This window comes from Bufo gargarizans, chromosome 8, assembly GCF_014858855.1.
Source record: "Bufo gargarizans isolate SCDJY-AF-19 chromosome 8, ASM1485885v1, whole genome shotgun sequence".
In the NCBI taxonomy this organism is placed as follows: domain Eukaryota; kingdom Metazoa; phylum Chordata; class Amphibia; order Anura; family Bufonidae; genus Bufo; species Bufo gargarizans.
In genome coordinates this window covers 170,057,147-170,072,883 of record NC_058087.1, presented here as the reverse complement: position 1 = coordinate 170,072,883, position 15,737 = coordinate 170,057,147, and the positions used below count along the sequence as shown (strand labels likewise).

Here is a 15,737-nt window from a genome sequence, read left to right as displayed (position 1 = left end):
GCTGCTTCAAAAAGCGGAAATTCACATTTTTGTACCATAGTTTGTAAACGCTATAACTTTTACCCAAACCATTTTTTTTTACCCAAACATTTTTTTTTAATCAAAGACATGTAGAACAATAAATTTAGCGAAAAATTTCTATATGGATGTCGTTTTTTTTTTTTTGCAAAATTTTACAACAAAGTGAAAAATTTCATTTTTTTGCAAAAAAATCGTTAAATTTCAATTAATAACAAAAAAAGTAAAAATGTCAGCAGCAATGAAATACCACCAAATGAAAGCTCTATTAGTGAGAAGAAAAGGAGGTAAAATTAATTTGGGTGGTAAGTTGCATGACCGAGCGATAAACGGTGAAAGTAGTGTAGTGCAGAAGTGTAAAAAGTGGCCTGGTCATGAAGGGGGTTTCAGCTGGTGGGGTTGAAGTGGTTAAAATGCAAGAAAAAGTGTGGTATTATTGTAATCATACTGACCTGGGGAATAAAGGTAACAGATCAATTTTGCTGCATAGTGAACACTATTAAAAGAAAAAAGAAAATAAAATGGCAGAATTGCGTTTCTTTCTATATCGACCCAATTAGATTTTTTTCTGCTACCTACTACATTGTATGCAACGGTACTGGGGGGGGGGGGGGGGGGGGCACAGAGGGGGCTGGGCAGGTGTACAGGGGCAGTTACAGGCTGACTGTGAGGACCCCATTATGTAGTGGGCGCCATTTCTATAACTTGGAAGCATTAACGTCTGCTTTGTACCTGTGTCCTCACACTCTGGATATATGTGCGCTATCATCAATGGTAATACTGCAAGGAATGCTGGGTCTTGTAGTCCTACACCAGCCTCATACAGTGCCCGAGGCACCACAATTCCCAGCATGCCTCTGCCCACAGGGACACTACATCTGACTCCCCGTCATGTCGCTGGACCGGACTATGACATTTCCGCAGTTCTGTCACATCGCATTTCCATACAGCCAATCACCTTAGCGCGAGCCGTCTCCCCGGCAACAGGTCTTTCCTAATTGGTTGCCACTCGCTCCAATCAGAGTCGTCAGTCGGCTACGGAGCCGCACCGCCATTGGTCGGGAGTGACAGGTGTAGGCGGAGCTAGAGGGATGAATCACTGGCGGGTATATAAAAGACGTGCGGTGATGTTAAATAAGAGCATCTCTCATCGTACGCCGCGGACATGGACTTCCTGAGGTCTCTAGGACACCCGGAGGAGATCTACAACCTGGTCAGGTTCAGGCTGGGCGGCTGTCGGCTCGTGCTGTCCAAGCAGGACCGGGTAAGAGCACAGACCTGGAGGAGGCTTCTTATTCGCATCATTTGTAGTTTTCCTTTCTTTATAATGAATCAGGAGGAGAACTTTACCGGATAGTGAAATAGGTGGCGCTGAGCTGTCCTGAGGTGACATCAGAGGAAAGCAGCATGGAAACAGAAGTGACTGCCACACAAATGGGCATCAAAGTGGGCATAACATGTGGGATTTAATGGGTCACAGGTCTCACACTTCCAGCATACAGGGAGGTGCCCCATCATATTCAGTGGAGGTCAGGCTGGCCCCCGACAGGTTCTGGCATCAAAGTGGGCAGGTGGTGACCTGTGCCTGCTGCTGCTTTCCCTGGCAAGCATGGGTGATGTTCTGCTCCCCTGGTTTGGACCCGCCGTCCTTCCTTTCCCTCATTGCCGGCAGTGACCTGCTTCTTGCTGGCAGGACCGTTGGGGTGTGTGCACCTACCCTGGCGCTTAAAGGGCCTGAGATTGTGGACCCAAATCTTCCCAGGTCTATGGTCGTTCTCCCAGGGATACTTAAGGCAACTTTCTTTATGAGAGGGTGGTTGACCAGTAGGTTCTAGCCCACTAGTGTCTTACAAAGGTGTGCAGTTCTATGTTTGTCTGCTTGTTTACTGACTTCTGCCTGTTTTCCAGGTTTGGCCTTTCGCTGTCTGACCTGACCAGCCCCTAGGCCATGTGGCTGATGGCAGCATTTTGCCATAATGTGGGTTTCTGATATGTTGCGCTATTATACATAATCTTAACCCCTTGCGTTGGAAGTCCGGTCTTTAAAGATGGCACCCACTCGCCAACGGTGATAATGCCGATTGCAGACATTTAACCTCTCTGATGCTGTGGTCAAATGTGACCACAGCATCTGAGAGCTCTACTGACCCGGAGAATGAAGGGCACAAGTCAGTTTTACCATCTGAGAGTTAGGATTTTGCATCCTTAGACACTAAAGGAAAAACTAAAGCTGATATGTTATAGGGCAGGAAAAGTGGCCGACCAAAAATCCAACAGGTTTGTATATTTTTAATATTTTTTTTTTTATGGTGGTCGTGTCAGTTGTATCATGATCGCAGTCATCACCCTGCAAACATCTCAGCTTCCCAGACGGCGTGTATTTATATCAGACCGCACAGTCACATATCGGGGGTGAGTGCTGACATTACTAGCTGGCTCCCAACCGTTCTTCATAATCACCAGCATGAGATTACAATAAGGCTACTTTCACACTCGCGTTTTGGGGGCGATCCGTCATGGATCTGCAAAAACGGATCCGTTAAATAATAAAACCGCTTGCATTTGTCACGAACGGCTCTGTTTGTATTATCTGTAACATAGTCTCAGCCTTTTAATATCTACTTGTATGACTAGCCAGTATAGTCAGTGGTATATCCGTTTGGTGCAATGTTTTTGTGATATATGATTGTATTTTCCTCCGCACAATGCCTTGTTGTGTATGGGATGCCTTAGTGGTGCATGTGGACCGCGCCGACATCCTACATTGTATGCATTTTTTTGCTGGGGCTAGTCGTTTGCTGCGGTCCACATGCGGTGGGACTGCTCCCCCAATGTAAAACACACTACAGTGTTCGGGGTTTGAACAGTTCCTCCATATTTGCCACAATATTTTTGTGTTTTTATCTGTAACATAGCCAAGATGGATCAGTCATGAACTTCATTTAAAGTCAATGGGGGGGGGGTTCAATGTCCCCTTTAACTTACATTGTGTGCCAGGACAGATGCGTTTGGCTCAGTTTCGTCAAACGGACACCAAAACGTTGCAGGCAGCCTCCAGAGCGGAATGGAGACTGATTGGAGGCAAACTGATGCATTCCGAGCGGATCCTTCTCCATTCAGAATGCATTAGGGCAAAACGGATCAGTTTTGGACCGCTTGTGAGAGCCCTAAACGAATCTCACAAACGGAAACCAAAATGCCAGTGTGAAAGTAGTCCAGTCCAGTCTGCCAGTGGATTCCAGCAGCGCCCACACCAGGTTGTGTCCTGTGTCTATCCAAGTGTACTGTCCATGGGCACTCGGCATTCTCTCCAGTGCCAGCTCAGAACACGTGCCATGGATGATTGCTTTTGGCTCAGGAGTAAGTTCCTCTAAGTATGGTTCTTGGCCCTGTGCAGAATCCTGGCGGTCAGCAGTCACTTCTATCAGCAGGCTGCAGGAGGGCCGTACCTTGCACAAGTGCTTCACCCCCCCCCCCCCCCCAAAATCTGTCCGTGTGTAAACTTCACTCTGTTACTCTGCCCCGATAGGACTCCATGAGCGACAGCCTGCAGACCTGCTACAAGTATCTGAACCAGACCGGCAGGAGCTTCGCCGCCGTCATCAATTCCCTGGACGGAGAGCTGCGGTGGGTGAGATCTCCGCTGTTCTGTACTGATTGGGGGTGTTTATTAATGTTACTCTAATCGAATTCCTTTTAATCCGGCAGGCATTATCAAATATTCTGGATTGTTAGATGATAAACTGTTTCTGTTCTTGGAATTCTGTAGTAAATCCTGCTGACGAGCACAAATTCTCCTCGTAGCATTTTTCAAAAAGTTGCAGTAATTGAAATAAATAACACGTGCACATAGAACGTGAAGAGATTGATATTTCTGCAGTGAAATCATTACTGCTCTAAACTGCTTTCTGTGCATAAATGGCAAATTTAGACAGTTTTCCATTTATCTGACTGAAGAGAAGACTGAATCCCGACATTGAAGCTTTTATATTCTGCGTCTCGGAACAGCAGAACGTGCAAAACTCAACACCATAACGGGGAGGGGTGGTCTGGTGGTGGGTGGCAGGCAACAGTGGTTGTCTGACTACCACAATGTGTCAAAATTGTGCATTTTTTAAATGAGTGCATTTTGATGGTGGTAACAACTGCAGCTTCTGAATGTACCTGTCCCTAAGAGATGTGTGGACACCTGGCAGTTTTTTTTTGTTTTTTAACAAACAAGATGCACGAACCAGTGTTATGAACTTCTGCAGACAACCCAAACTTTTTCGGTTACTTTCTGACGAATCCAGTAAAAAGCAGCATAGCACCATTTTACTGCATATGTCTGCAGGAAAAAAAAAACACTAGGGAGGAAGGAGGGGTCTCACTTGACCCTGAGAGGAAGTAGGGGGGAAGGCCTTGCCCTGATTGGCTCATCCTGTCTGTCTGTCGGGCTGTGAGCCAATCAGTGCTTTAGCAGGCAGGTAGGTGTCCAAGCAGAACGTCATTCGGTGCTGGGCTGTGAATGATGGTGGTTGGGTATTACAATGTATGCCAAAAAAAAATAATCTTGGGAAGTTAGAAATCAATCAAGCTTGTATTCTACTGCCAGGGAGAGTGAAGGGAAAGGCTAGAATACAAAGAAGAATTTTGTGTGTAGAGTAGGGACAAGCAGGGAAAGCTGTCAGCCGAGGAGTGAGAGGCTGAGGCTGGCTGTGCCGTCTAGCAGAACTGCAGCTGCTGCAAACCTCAAAAGCAGCTACCTGCAAGGAGATTGCTTTAATTATTTTTTTCCTTATTTTAACAGAAATCCTTTTTTGTAGGGGGTGGTTGCAAAACTGTACAACACGTGTTTTTACCATAGTTGCATTTAAAATGTTGGTGAAGACACTTGAAATACCAGTCCAAACTCTTGTTTCAGAGCATCTCCACATGTTAACTAACCTCTTCAGGACCCTGAAATATTTTACTTTTTTTACCTTAAGGACCACACAGTTTTTTTGGAAATGTGACATGTGTCACTTTATATGGTAATTAGGGATGAGCACATCCGAAGTCAATGCACATAAAACTTTGTTTCAATACTGTACGGAGTGAGCGCTCCGTACAGTATTAGAATGTATTGGTTACGATGAGCAGAAGTTATTACTTCGCAAAGTCTCGCCAGACTTCTTGTAATTTCAGAAGTTGTTTTCTACTGTAAAAAAACATTTTACCCTTTAGGTGTTCCACAAGAATTAAAGGAAAGCGTAGATGAAATGTCAGTATTTCACTTGACTGAATGCCTCTAAAGAATTGCGTTATGGTCCATGGTAATGGAATCCATAACGCAATTCACCTTTTACCAGTAAACTAAGCGTGAACGCATTTCAAAATATGAAATTTGCTCATCCCTAATCGTAAACTGCTGTACGGGTGCAGAAGGAAAGGAGCATCATATGGTTTTTGGAGGGCAGATTTCACTGGGATAATTTTAAGTTGCCATGTCACATTTGAAGACCCCCTGATGCACCCCTAGAGTAGAAACCCCCAAAAAGTGACCCCATTTTGGAAACTACGGGTTAAGGTTGGTACTATTTTAGGGTACATATGATTTTTTGGTTGTTCTATATTACACTTTTAGTGAGGCAAGATAACAAAAAATATCTGTTTTGGCAGCATTTTCATTTAGTTTTTTACAATGTTCATCTGACAGGTTAGATCATGTGCTATTTTTTATAGAGCCGGGTGTTACGGATGCGACTGCCAAATATAAATAATTTTTTGGGTTGTTTCAGTTTTACATAATGAAGCATTTTTGGGGAAAAAAATATTTTTTTAGTGTTTCTATATTCTAATAGATATCAAAAATTATTATTTTTTGTGATTCTTAGGTAGAATAATTTTTTTTTTGTGTGAGTTGACTATTTTGGGGGGCATATGCTATTTTGATTGCTTGGTGTAGCACTTTTTGTGATGTAGGTTGACAAAAAAATTGTTGTTTTAGCACAGTTTCTATTTTGTTCAGGTGAGGGGGTGGATCACATGATATTTTTATAGAGCCGTCGTTACGGACACGGTAATACGCAATATTGTATTATGTAGAGAGAATCTGAATCGCACCTCCTCATTCCTATACTAATGACTACTGTACGTATTTTGCAGCATTTCAATTGATAAACCATGGCTATACAGCACAAGTATCAAACATTTGCTGTGCCCTAAAAGAGGCATTAGTATACAGTTTGATCAAAGAGCATAGGCCCACTTACCGCGACAAGGTTGCCTCTTGTTAAGTGGGAACCTACTCTATCCATAGCGCAGTGCCGTGCGGCGACCACCGCGTCTCCACACCGCACCAGCAGGCAACGGGATCCAGCAGCCACAATGCGGCCCCACCGTGAGGCAGAACCACCTAGGCCTCGGATCCCATCACTCCACCAGCACGGCACAGAAGCAGCGACGGCCACCGTCCAGCGCCGCATGTGAACTGGTGCAAAGGGATCACCTGTTCATGGCTTCTCAGGAACTTCAACTGAGATGGGGTAGGAATTATTTAACCCTTTGCAGACTACTGCTAAATTAAAAGCACCTATGCCACATGGGGAGGAGTGCTGACTCAGAGGGGGGAAAAAGAAGTTAAAGCGTATAATTTGTATTATGTAGAGAGAGAATCTGAATCGCACCTCCTCATTCCTATACTGATGACTACTGTACGTATTTTGCAGCATTTCTATTGATAAAACATGGCTATACAGCACAAGTATCAAACATTTGCTGTGCCCTAAAAGAGGCATTAGTATACAGTTTGATCAAAGAGCATAGGCCCACTTACCGCGACAAGGTTGCCTCTTGTTAAGTGGGAACCTACTCTATCCATAGCGCAGTATGTCGTTTTTTGTGGTTTTAAAAAACAACTAAAATTTTTTGTCCGGTGTTTTTCATCGATGCAGCAGGGGCCCAGCTGTCAGTGACTGCCAGATCCGTTCTGCTGATCAGGCGGGCACAGCTCCTGCACCCGCCTGATCAGCCCGCCGCACATGTACAGAGCGGGTCCTTAAGGGGTTAAACCATATAAAATATGTAGGGTAGTTGACAAACATCAGTGATTGAGAAAGTAATATTATCCCCAAATCCGTAAATTTCTATCTGCACATGGTGCCAATTTTTTTGGCTTTCTTGAATTTATTAAAATCAGCATATACGTGATTACTACACCAATAGGCAGGGTTAGTGCACAACATTATCTGAGTGATTGCAGCCCCAGAGAAGGCGTTTATTGGAGTACTCCCAGTCTTCAAGGCTCCTTCCTTTGTCCTAAGAAGTGGCAAGAAAACCCCTCTACGCCCTACAGCAGATAGTGGAGAGTCTCCCTGTTGACAACTTTGACAGCAGTCAGTATTTGTTCTGCAATTTGTAGGTAGAGAAGGAATCCAGCGTGTTGTAAACAAAAATCGGTCCTTTATTGGAATAAATCGCATACTGATGCGTTTTGACCCACAATCGGTCTTAATCATATATACAGTCGTGGCCAAAAGTTTTGAGAATTACATAAATATTGGAAATTGGAAAAGTTGCTGCTTAAGTTTTTATAATAGCAATTTGCATATACTCCAGAATGTTATGAAGAGTGATCAGATGAATTGCATAGTCCTTCTTTGCCATGAAAATTAACTTAATCCCCAAAAAACCTTTCCACTGCATTTCATTGCTGTCATTAAAGGACCTGCTGAGATCATTTCAGTAATCGTCTTGTTAACTCAGGTGAGAATGTTGACGAGCACAAGGCTGGAGATTATGTCAGGCTGATTGGGTTAAAATGGCAGACTTGACCTGTTAAAAGGAGGGTGATGCTTGAAATCATTGTTCTTCCATTGTTAACCATGGTGACCTGCAAAGAAACGCGTGCAGCCATCATTGCGTTGCATAAAAATGGCTTCACAGGCAAGGATATTGTGGCTACTAAGATTGCACCTCAATCAGCAATTTATAGGATCATCAAGAACTTCAAGGAAAGAGGTTCAATTCTTGTTAAGAAGGCTTCAGGGCGTCCAAGAAAGTCCAGCAAGCGCCAGGATCGTCTCCTAAAGAGGATTCAGCTGCGGGATTGGAGTGCCACCAGTGCAGAGCTTGCTCAGGTGTGAGCGCATCTGCACGCACAGTGAGGCGAAGACTTTTGGAAGATGGCTTGGTGTCAAGAAGGGAAGCAAAGAAGCCACTTCAGGGACAGATTGATCTTCTGCAGAAAATATGGTGAAAGGACTGCTGAGGACTGGGGGCAAAGTCACATTCTCCAATGAAGCCTCTTTCCGATTGTTTGGGGCATCAGGAAAAAGGCTTGTCCGGAGAAGAAAAGGTGAGCGCTACCATCAGTCCTGTGTCATGCCAACAGTAAAGAATCCTGAGACCATTCATGTGTGGGGTTGCTTCTCATCCAAGGGAGTGGGCTCACTCACAATTTTGCCCCAAAACACAGCCATGAATAAAGAATGGTACCAAAACACCCTCCAACAGCAACTTTTTCCAACAACAGTTTGGTGAAGAACAATGCATTTTCCAGCATGATGGCGCACCGTGCCATAAGGCAAAAGTGATAACTAAGTGGCTCGGGGACCAAATCGCTGACATTTTGGGTCCATGGCCTGGAAATTCCCCAGATCTTAATCCCATTGAGAACTTGTTGTCAATCCTCAAGAGGCGGGTGGACAAACAAAAACCCACTAATTCTGACAAACTCCAAGAAGTGATTATGAAAGAATGGGTTGCTATTAGTGATGAGCGAACTTGTGTTTTAAGTTCGGCGTCTAAAGTTCGGGTTAGCGGAGAATCCCGATATGGATTCCGAATTCCGTTGTGGTCCGTGGTAGCGGAATCAATAATCGGCCATTATAGATTCCGCTACCACGGACCACAACGGTATTCGGAATCCATATCGGGATTCTCCGCTAACCGGAAGCCGGACTTTAGACGCCGAACTTAAAACACAAGTTCGCTCATCACTAGTTGCTATCAGTCAGGAATTGGCCCAGAAGTTGATTGAGAGCATGCCCAGTCGAATTGCAGAGGTCCTGAAAGAAAAGGGCCAACACTGCAAATACTGACTCTTTGCATAAACGTCATGTAATTATCGATAAAAGCCTTTGAAACGTATGAAGTGCGTGTAATTATATTTCACTACATCACAGAAACAACTGAAACAAAGATCTAAAAGCAGTTTAGCAGCAAACTTTGTGAAAACTAATTTGTGTCATTCTCAAAACTTTTGGCCACGACTGTACACATACCCTGCTTATCTATGGGGTAAGCCAGCCCATCATAGTGTGCAGATATCGACTAATGAGGAGGGAAGGCCAACTCCATACATGACGATACAAACATGTACTGTGTTCTTAATATGAATGAAATACAAAATATCAACAAAAAAATTTCTTCATGTCTCTGCTGTAATTCAAACCTGTGTTTAAAGGTTAACATCCAAAAGGCATCGCTTTATATCGCCTCCTCTGGTAGATAATTTAACCTTTTCAATGCCACTTATCGACAATGCCGCTAGTCTGCCCACATGGCATTCTCGAAAATGCCTGGATGCTCCAGACATGTTTTTAGAAGTGCTATTACTTGTACAAGTAATATATTGCCACATCTGTATTACAGTTTAGATACCTTTACTGGATAGGTAACTGTATGGATAGAATTGGATAAAATTCTTTGGTAGCCTTAGGCTACTTTCACACTAGCGTTCTTGCTGGATCCGGCAGGGTTCAGCAAAAACGCTTCCGTTACTGATAATGCAACCATCTGCATCTGTTATGAACGGATCCCGTTGTATTATCTTTAAAGGGTAACTGTCGTGTTTTCATCAAAATCTATTTTGGCACATGTTACTGCTGCAGCAGCATTATGCATAAAGTAATCTTTAGTTTCTTCACATACCACTGTTTTACTTGAATGTTACCCTTAGTTATGGCTGTTTAAACATTTAAAATATGAGGACCTTCTCAAGATGGCTCCTGCCAGTTCTGAGGCCAAAACTTCTTCCCATACACACTTGCTGTAGCCAGCAGCTCCCTGCCAGCCAATCAGATTGGATTACTGAGAGACACGCCTCCTCACTCTGAAGCCTAATGCAGGCATGCAGTGTGAAGGACCGCCCCTATGTCTCCTATTTACACTAAAGGGAAGACAGACAAGCCCTAGCAACAGTCTTTTAATGGAACACACAGAGAGAATGCACCAAACAGATATAACACTGACTATGCTGGCAAGACCAATACAGGTATTAAAAGCTGAGACTTTTGCCAATATGTTCCAGTCATGGAGATATCGGAGCCCAATCATGCACCACGTCACGGTTCTCAGCATGGCAAGGGGTCCTAACCGCTGCTCTGACTATGGTGTGAACACGGTCTGGGGGTGATATAATTCAGCTCACCTCAAAGCTTCCCACAAACGCCCAGCATGAATGCTGCGGTTGTGCAATGTGAATGAAGCCAGGCCGTGAGCCACACCCACACCAGACCATGTGAGGGAGGTTACCAGGTGCAAAGGAGTGTTAGAATGCCAGGTAAAGGCAAACACACTCAAATCTAGCAAGGCAGAAAATGAAAAAACAAAAAAATATAGTGGCAATTCTGGAGGAGCTGCTAAACCCCTGACACTGTGGCGTGTCTTTTATTGGGGGAGCAGCCCGACCGCATGTGGACCGCAGTAATCGACTAACCCCAGCAAAATATGCATACAATGGAGGATATCGACGCGGTCCACATGCACCACAAGAGCAAACTACACAGAATGTAGCAATTAATCATATAAAACACAGAGAGAGAATGCACCAAACAGATATAACACTGACTATGCTGGCAAGACATAAATACAGGTATTTATACAGGCGTCGATATCCTCCATTGTATGCATATTTTGCTGGGGTCAGTCGATTACTGCGGTCCACATGCGGTCGGGTTGCTCCCCCTAATTGAGGACACGCCACAGTGTCAGGGGTTTAGCAGCTCCTCCAGAATTGCCACTATATTTTTTTGTTTTTTCATTTTCTGCCTTGCTAGATTTGAGTGCGTTTGCCTTTACCTGGCATTCTAACACTCCTTTGCACCTGGTAACCTCCCTCACATGGTCTGGTGTGGGTGTGGCTCACGGCCTGGCTTCATTCACATTGCACAACCGCAGCATTCATGCTGGGCGTTTGTGGGAAGCTTTGAGGTGAGCTGAATTATATCACCCCCAGACCGTGTTCACACCATAGTCAGAGCAGCGGTTAGGACCCCTTGCCATGCTGCGAACCGTGACGTGGTGCATGATTGGGCTCCGATATCTCCATGACTGGAACATATTGGCAAGTCTCAGCTTTTAATACCTGTATTTATGTCTTGCCAGCATAGTCAGTGTTATATCTGTTTGGTGCACTCTCTCTGTGTTTCATATGATTGCTACATTCTGTGTAGTTTGCTCTTGTGGTGCATGTGGACCGCGTCGATATCCTCCATTGTATGCATATTTTGCTGGGGTTAGTCGATTACTGCGGTCCACATGTGGTCGGGTTGCTCCCCTAATGAAAGACACGCCACAGTGTCAGGGGTTTGGCAGCTCCTCCAGAATTGCCACTATATTTTTTTGTTTTTTCATTTTCGGTCTTTTAATGGAGCAGTGGAAAGGGATAAAGGACATTAATGAAAGCCGTTATCATAAGGTAATCAACCACAGAAAAGAGTGCAAAACATGCCAATAATAAACTATTAAAATGTAATATTGATAGTGGGGATTCGCTTTGGTAGGCAGGGTAAGCGGACGCAGTACAGAGGCAAAAAACAAGGTTTAAATCAAAGTTCAGTGTTTATTCACACATAGCCAGAAAACAAGCCAAAAGAAAGTGTTCAGTCTTGGTGCCTGTTCACAGTGCAAAAAGACGTCACCTGGTCAGCAGATGATTTTCACCCAGAGTCCGCAGCAGTCTTTAGTGGCCTGTTTCCCCAGCCTGTGGCTCACACAAACAGATCCCTCAGTGTCTCAAACCACAGACTCCTCAGCTCCTCTGTCCTGGAGGATAATTTACCACCTGAACATGCTGGCTGGGTTTTTTTATATTCCAGCCAAAACCCGGCCTGGAACTGCTCCCAATAAGAACCGGCCCGGATTGGCTTTACAGCCATTCTAACAGTTGAAGTGTCAGATTGCACCACAGACCTGACACTTCAGGAAAAAACCCGGTTCTTACCTCACCGAGGCCAGGAACCTCGGTGACACGTATCTTCCGTCAAAGACGGCTCCTTGTTCCTTCTTACATAATCCAATGTTAACCACCTCCCGTCTGCCCATTGACTATAAACGTCCAGGAGGTGGATCTCTGTTTCTGACAGCACGTTTTAAAATGTCCTGCAGCTTTCCCCCCCTGTGCTCTGCCCCTGTACATAAACTCTGTGACTAAGCTCCCTCCTGACAGCCAAGAACATGGAGCTTTACCCTGAGACCTTTTTTGCTGGTCTCCGGGCTTTTGATCGCTCTGACAAGCAGTCAGAGCGATCACAAATGCATCTACCATCTCCCTCTTATTACTGCCAGTCAGAGGGAGATCGGTATTTAAACTAGGCATCGCGATCGTAATTCTTAACTGTAAGCCCTGGAGACCGATCAGCATGGTCTCCAGGGCATGTGAGCGCTGTAATTTCCAGTTACAGCGCTCTGAAATGCTTGCACCGTCTCCCTCTCTGTAGCGCTGGCAGGAGAGGGAGATCGGTACATTCATACTCCAGCAGCGATCCCCCAGCAGCTGTTTACACTGGAGACAAATCAGCAGCATTGTCTCCAGAGCATGTGTTGTGAGCGCTGTAATCTGCAGTTACAGCGCTCAGAAAGGCTTGTACTATCTCCCTCTCATTAATGCTGGCAGGAGAGGGAGATCGGAACATTTACACTCACCCAGCAGCTGTTTTCACTCCAATCAGCACGATCTCCAGGACATGTGACTGTCTGAGCCGGGTGAGTGCAGGAGCTGTCAGGTCTCCAGAGACCTCGATCAGCCCTGCAATGAGGCTGTACAGCAAAGTATACTGCTGTACAGCCTCTCTGGGGGCTGCATTTCTCCTGTAACTGGGGCTACTATGTCAGCCCCAGGTACAGGAGAAATCAACAGTGAGAAAAAAAAAAAAAAAAGTGAAGTTAAATGTCCCCCAGAGGTCTTGTATGACCTTATGGGGGATGCAAAGTGTAAAATAAAAAATAAAAAATTCCCCAAGTAAGGAATAAAAAAAATAATAAAAAAATAGAAAAAATAAAATAGACATATTTGGTATTGCCGCGTCCGTGACAGTCGGCTCTATAAATATATCACATAACCGACCCAGTCCAATAAACACCATAAAAATAAATAACTGTCAAAGAAAGCCATTTTTGTCACCTTACATCACAAAAAGTGCAACACCAAGTGATCAAAAAGGCGTATGTCCCACAAAATGGTACCAATAAAACAGTCACCTCATCACGCAAAAAATGAGCCCCTACATAAGAAAATCTTTCAAAAAATAAAAAAACTATAGCTCTTAGAACATGGAGACACTAAAACATCATTTTTTTTGGTTTCGAAAATGCTATTGTGTTAAAGTGAAATAAATAAAAAAATGTATACATATTAGATATTGCCGCGTCCGAAAAAACCAGCTCTATAAAAATATCACATGAACTAAACCCTCGGGTGAACACCGTAAAAATAAAAACTGTGTCAAAACAAGCAATTTTTGTCACCTTACATCACAAAGTGCAACACCAAGTGATCAAAAAAGGCGTATGTCCCACAAAATGGTACCAATAAAACAGTCACCTCATCCCGCAAAAAATAAGCCCCTACATAAGAAAATCTCTCAAAAAATAAAAAAACTATAGCTCTCAGAACATGGACACATTAAAACATAATTTTTTTGTTTCAAAAAGGCTATTATTGGGTAAAACTTTAATAAATAAGAAAAAGTATACATATTAGGTATCGCCACGTCCATAACAATCTGCTCTATAAAAATGTCACTTGACTGAACCCTTCAAAAGAACACAGTAAAAATAAATAAATAAAAACTGTGCTAAAACAACAAATTTTTTGGTCACCTTGCCCCATAAAGTGTTATAATTAATGATAAAAAAATCATATGTACCCAAAAATAGTACCAATAAAACTGGCACCTTATTACCTAGTTTCCAAAATGGGGTCACTTTTTGGGAGTTTCTACTGTAAGGGTGCATCAAGGGGGCTTCAAATGGGACATGGCATCTAAAAGCCATGTGGAGTTCCTTTTCTTCTGCACCCTGCCGTGTGCCCATACAGCAGTTTATGACCACATGTGGGGTGTTTCTGTAAACCGCAGAATCTAGGTAATAAATATTGAGTTTTGTTTGGCTTTTAACCATCGATGTGTTAAAGAAGAAATTGGATTAAAATGGAAAATATTCCAAAAAAGTGAAATTTAAAAATTTGATCTCCATTTTCCTTTAATTCTTGTGGAACGCCTAAAGGGTTAACAAAGTTTGTAAAATCGGTTTTAAGTAACTTGAGGGGTGTAGTTTCTACAATGGGGTCATTTATGGGGGTATCCACTATGTAGGCCCCACAAAGTGACTTCAGACCTGAACTGGTCCTTAAAAAGTGGGTTTTGGCAATTTTCTTAAAAATGTGAAGAATTGCTTCTAAACTTCTAAGCCTTCTAACGTCCTAAAAAAATAAAATGACATTTCCAAAATGATGCCAACATAAAGTAGACATATGGGGAATGTTAAGTAATAAATATTTTGAGGTATCACTTTCTGTTTAAAAAGCAGAGGAATTGAAATTTAGAAAATTGCTAATTTTTCAAAAATTTGGGTAAATTTGGGATTTTTTCATAAATAAAGGTGAAATATATTGACTCAAATTTATGACTATCATGAAGTACAATGTGTCACGAGAAAACAATCTCTGAATGACTTGGATAAATAAAGGCGTTCCAAAGCTATTACCACATGAAGTGAGAGGTCAGTTTTGCAAAATTAGGCCTGGTCAGGAAGGGGGCAAATGGCCCAGATGGGAAGTGGTGTGATGTTCACAGTACAACAATAATTAAATGAGTGGGGAAAAGAACACATTTGCATAACCCCTCAAATAGCCGCTCTCCAATATGTAAAGGGATGCAACAATAGGACGACCTATGAAGATGGTAGTAACAAGCCCCGAGTACAAAAATAACAACGGGGTCTATATAAAGTGCATGTAAGTGCAGTGGCGTGCCATAAAGTGATCTATGCGTAGAATGAACAGTAAAGTGACATACATATATTCTCACTAACTACAGATGCAACATACCGATTGGAAGCTAGACAATGAAAGGGGTGATGGAGCTCCTCAATTTTAAGGTAATTACAGATCTTTTGACAATCATTGACAGATTAACTCTAATAAACTAGCAAATAAAAATAAAGAGTTACTCCGGATCAGTCTTGAACTCTATGAAAGTCAATGGTGGACGGATCTGTTTTCCATTGTGTCTGAGAAAACTGATCCCTCCCCATTGACTTGCATTGTGGGTCATGACGGATCTTTCTTGCTCCGCATCCCAGGACAGAAAGCAAACCGCAGCATGCTGCTCTCCGGTATGAGAACAGAACGGAATGTATTTTGGAGCGTTCTGTTCTGTTTTGTCCCCATTCATTGTCAATAGGGACAAAACGTAACTGAATTTTTTTTTTTTTTTTTTTTTTTTTTTTTTTTTTTTTTCCCTTCGGTATTGAGA

General features: G+C 43.2%; 1 protein-coding gene across 1 annotated transcript in view; it reads left to right on the top strand.

Annotated features, from left to right (window-relative positions):
* Positions 1-1,181: 1,181 nt before the first annotated feature.
* Positions 1,182-15,737, top strand: part of LOC122944551 (squalene synthase-like) — a 39,700-nt gene continuing 25,144 nt past the window's right edge. Inside the window, exons 1-2 of the mRNA XM_044302953.1 lie at positions 1,182-1,282; positions 3,548-3,645. Of these exons, the coding sequence (XP_044158888.1) occupies positions 1,184-1,282; positions 3,548-3,645 (197 nt within the window). The 5' untranslated portion in view covers positions 1,182-1,183. The remainder of the gene's footprint in view (positions 1,283-3,547; positions 3,646-15,737) is intronic.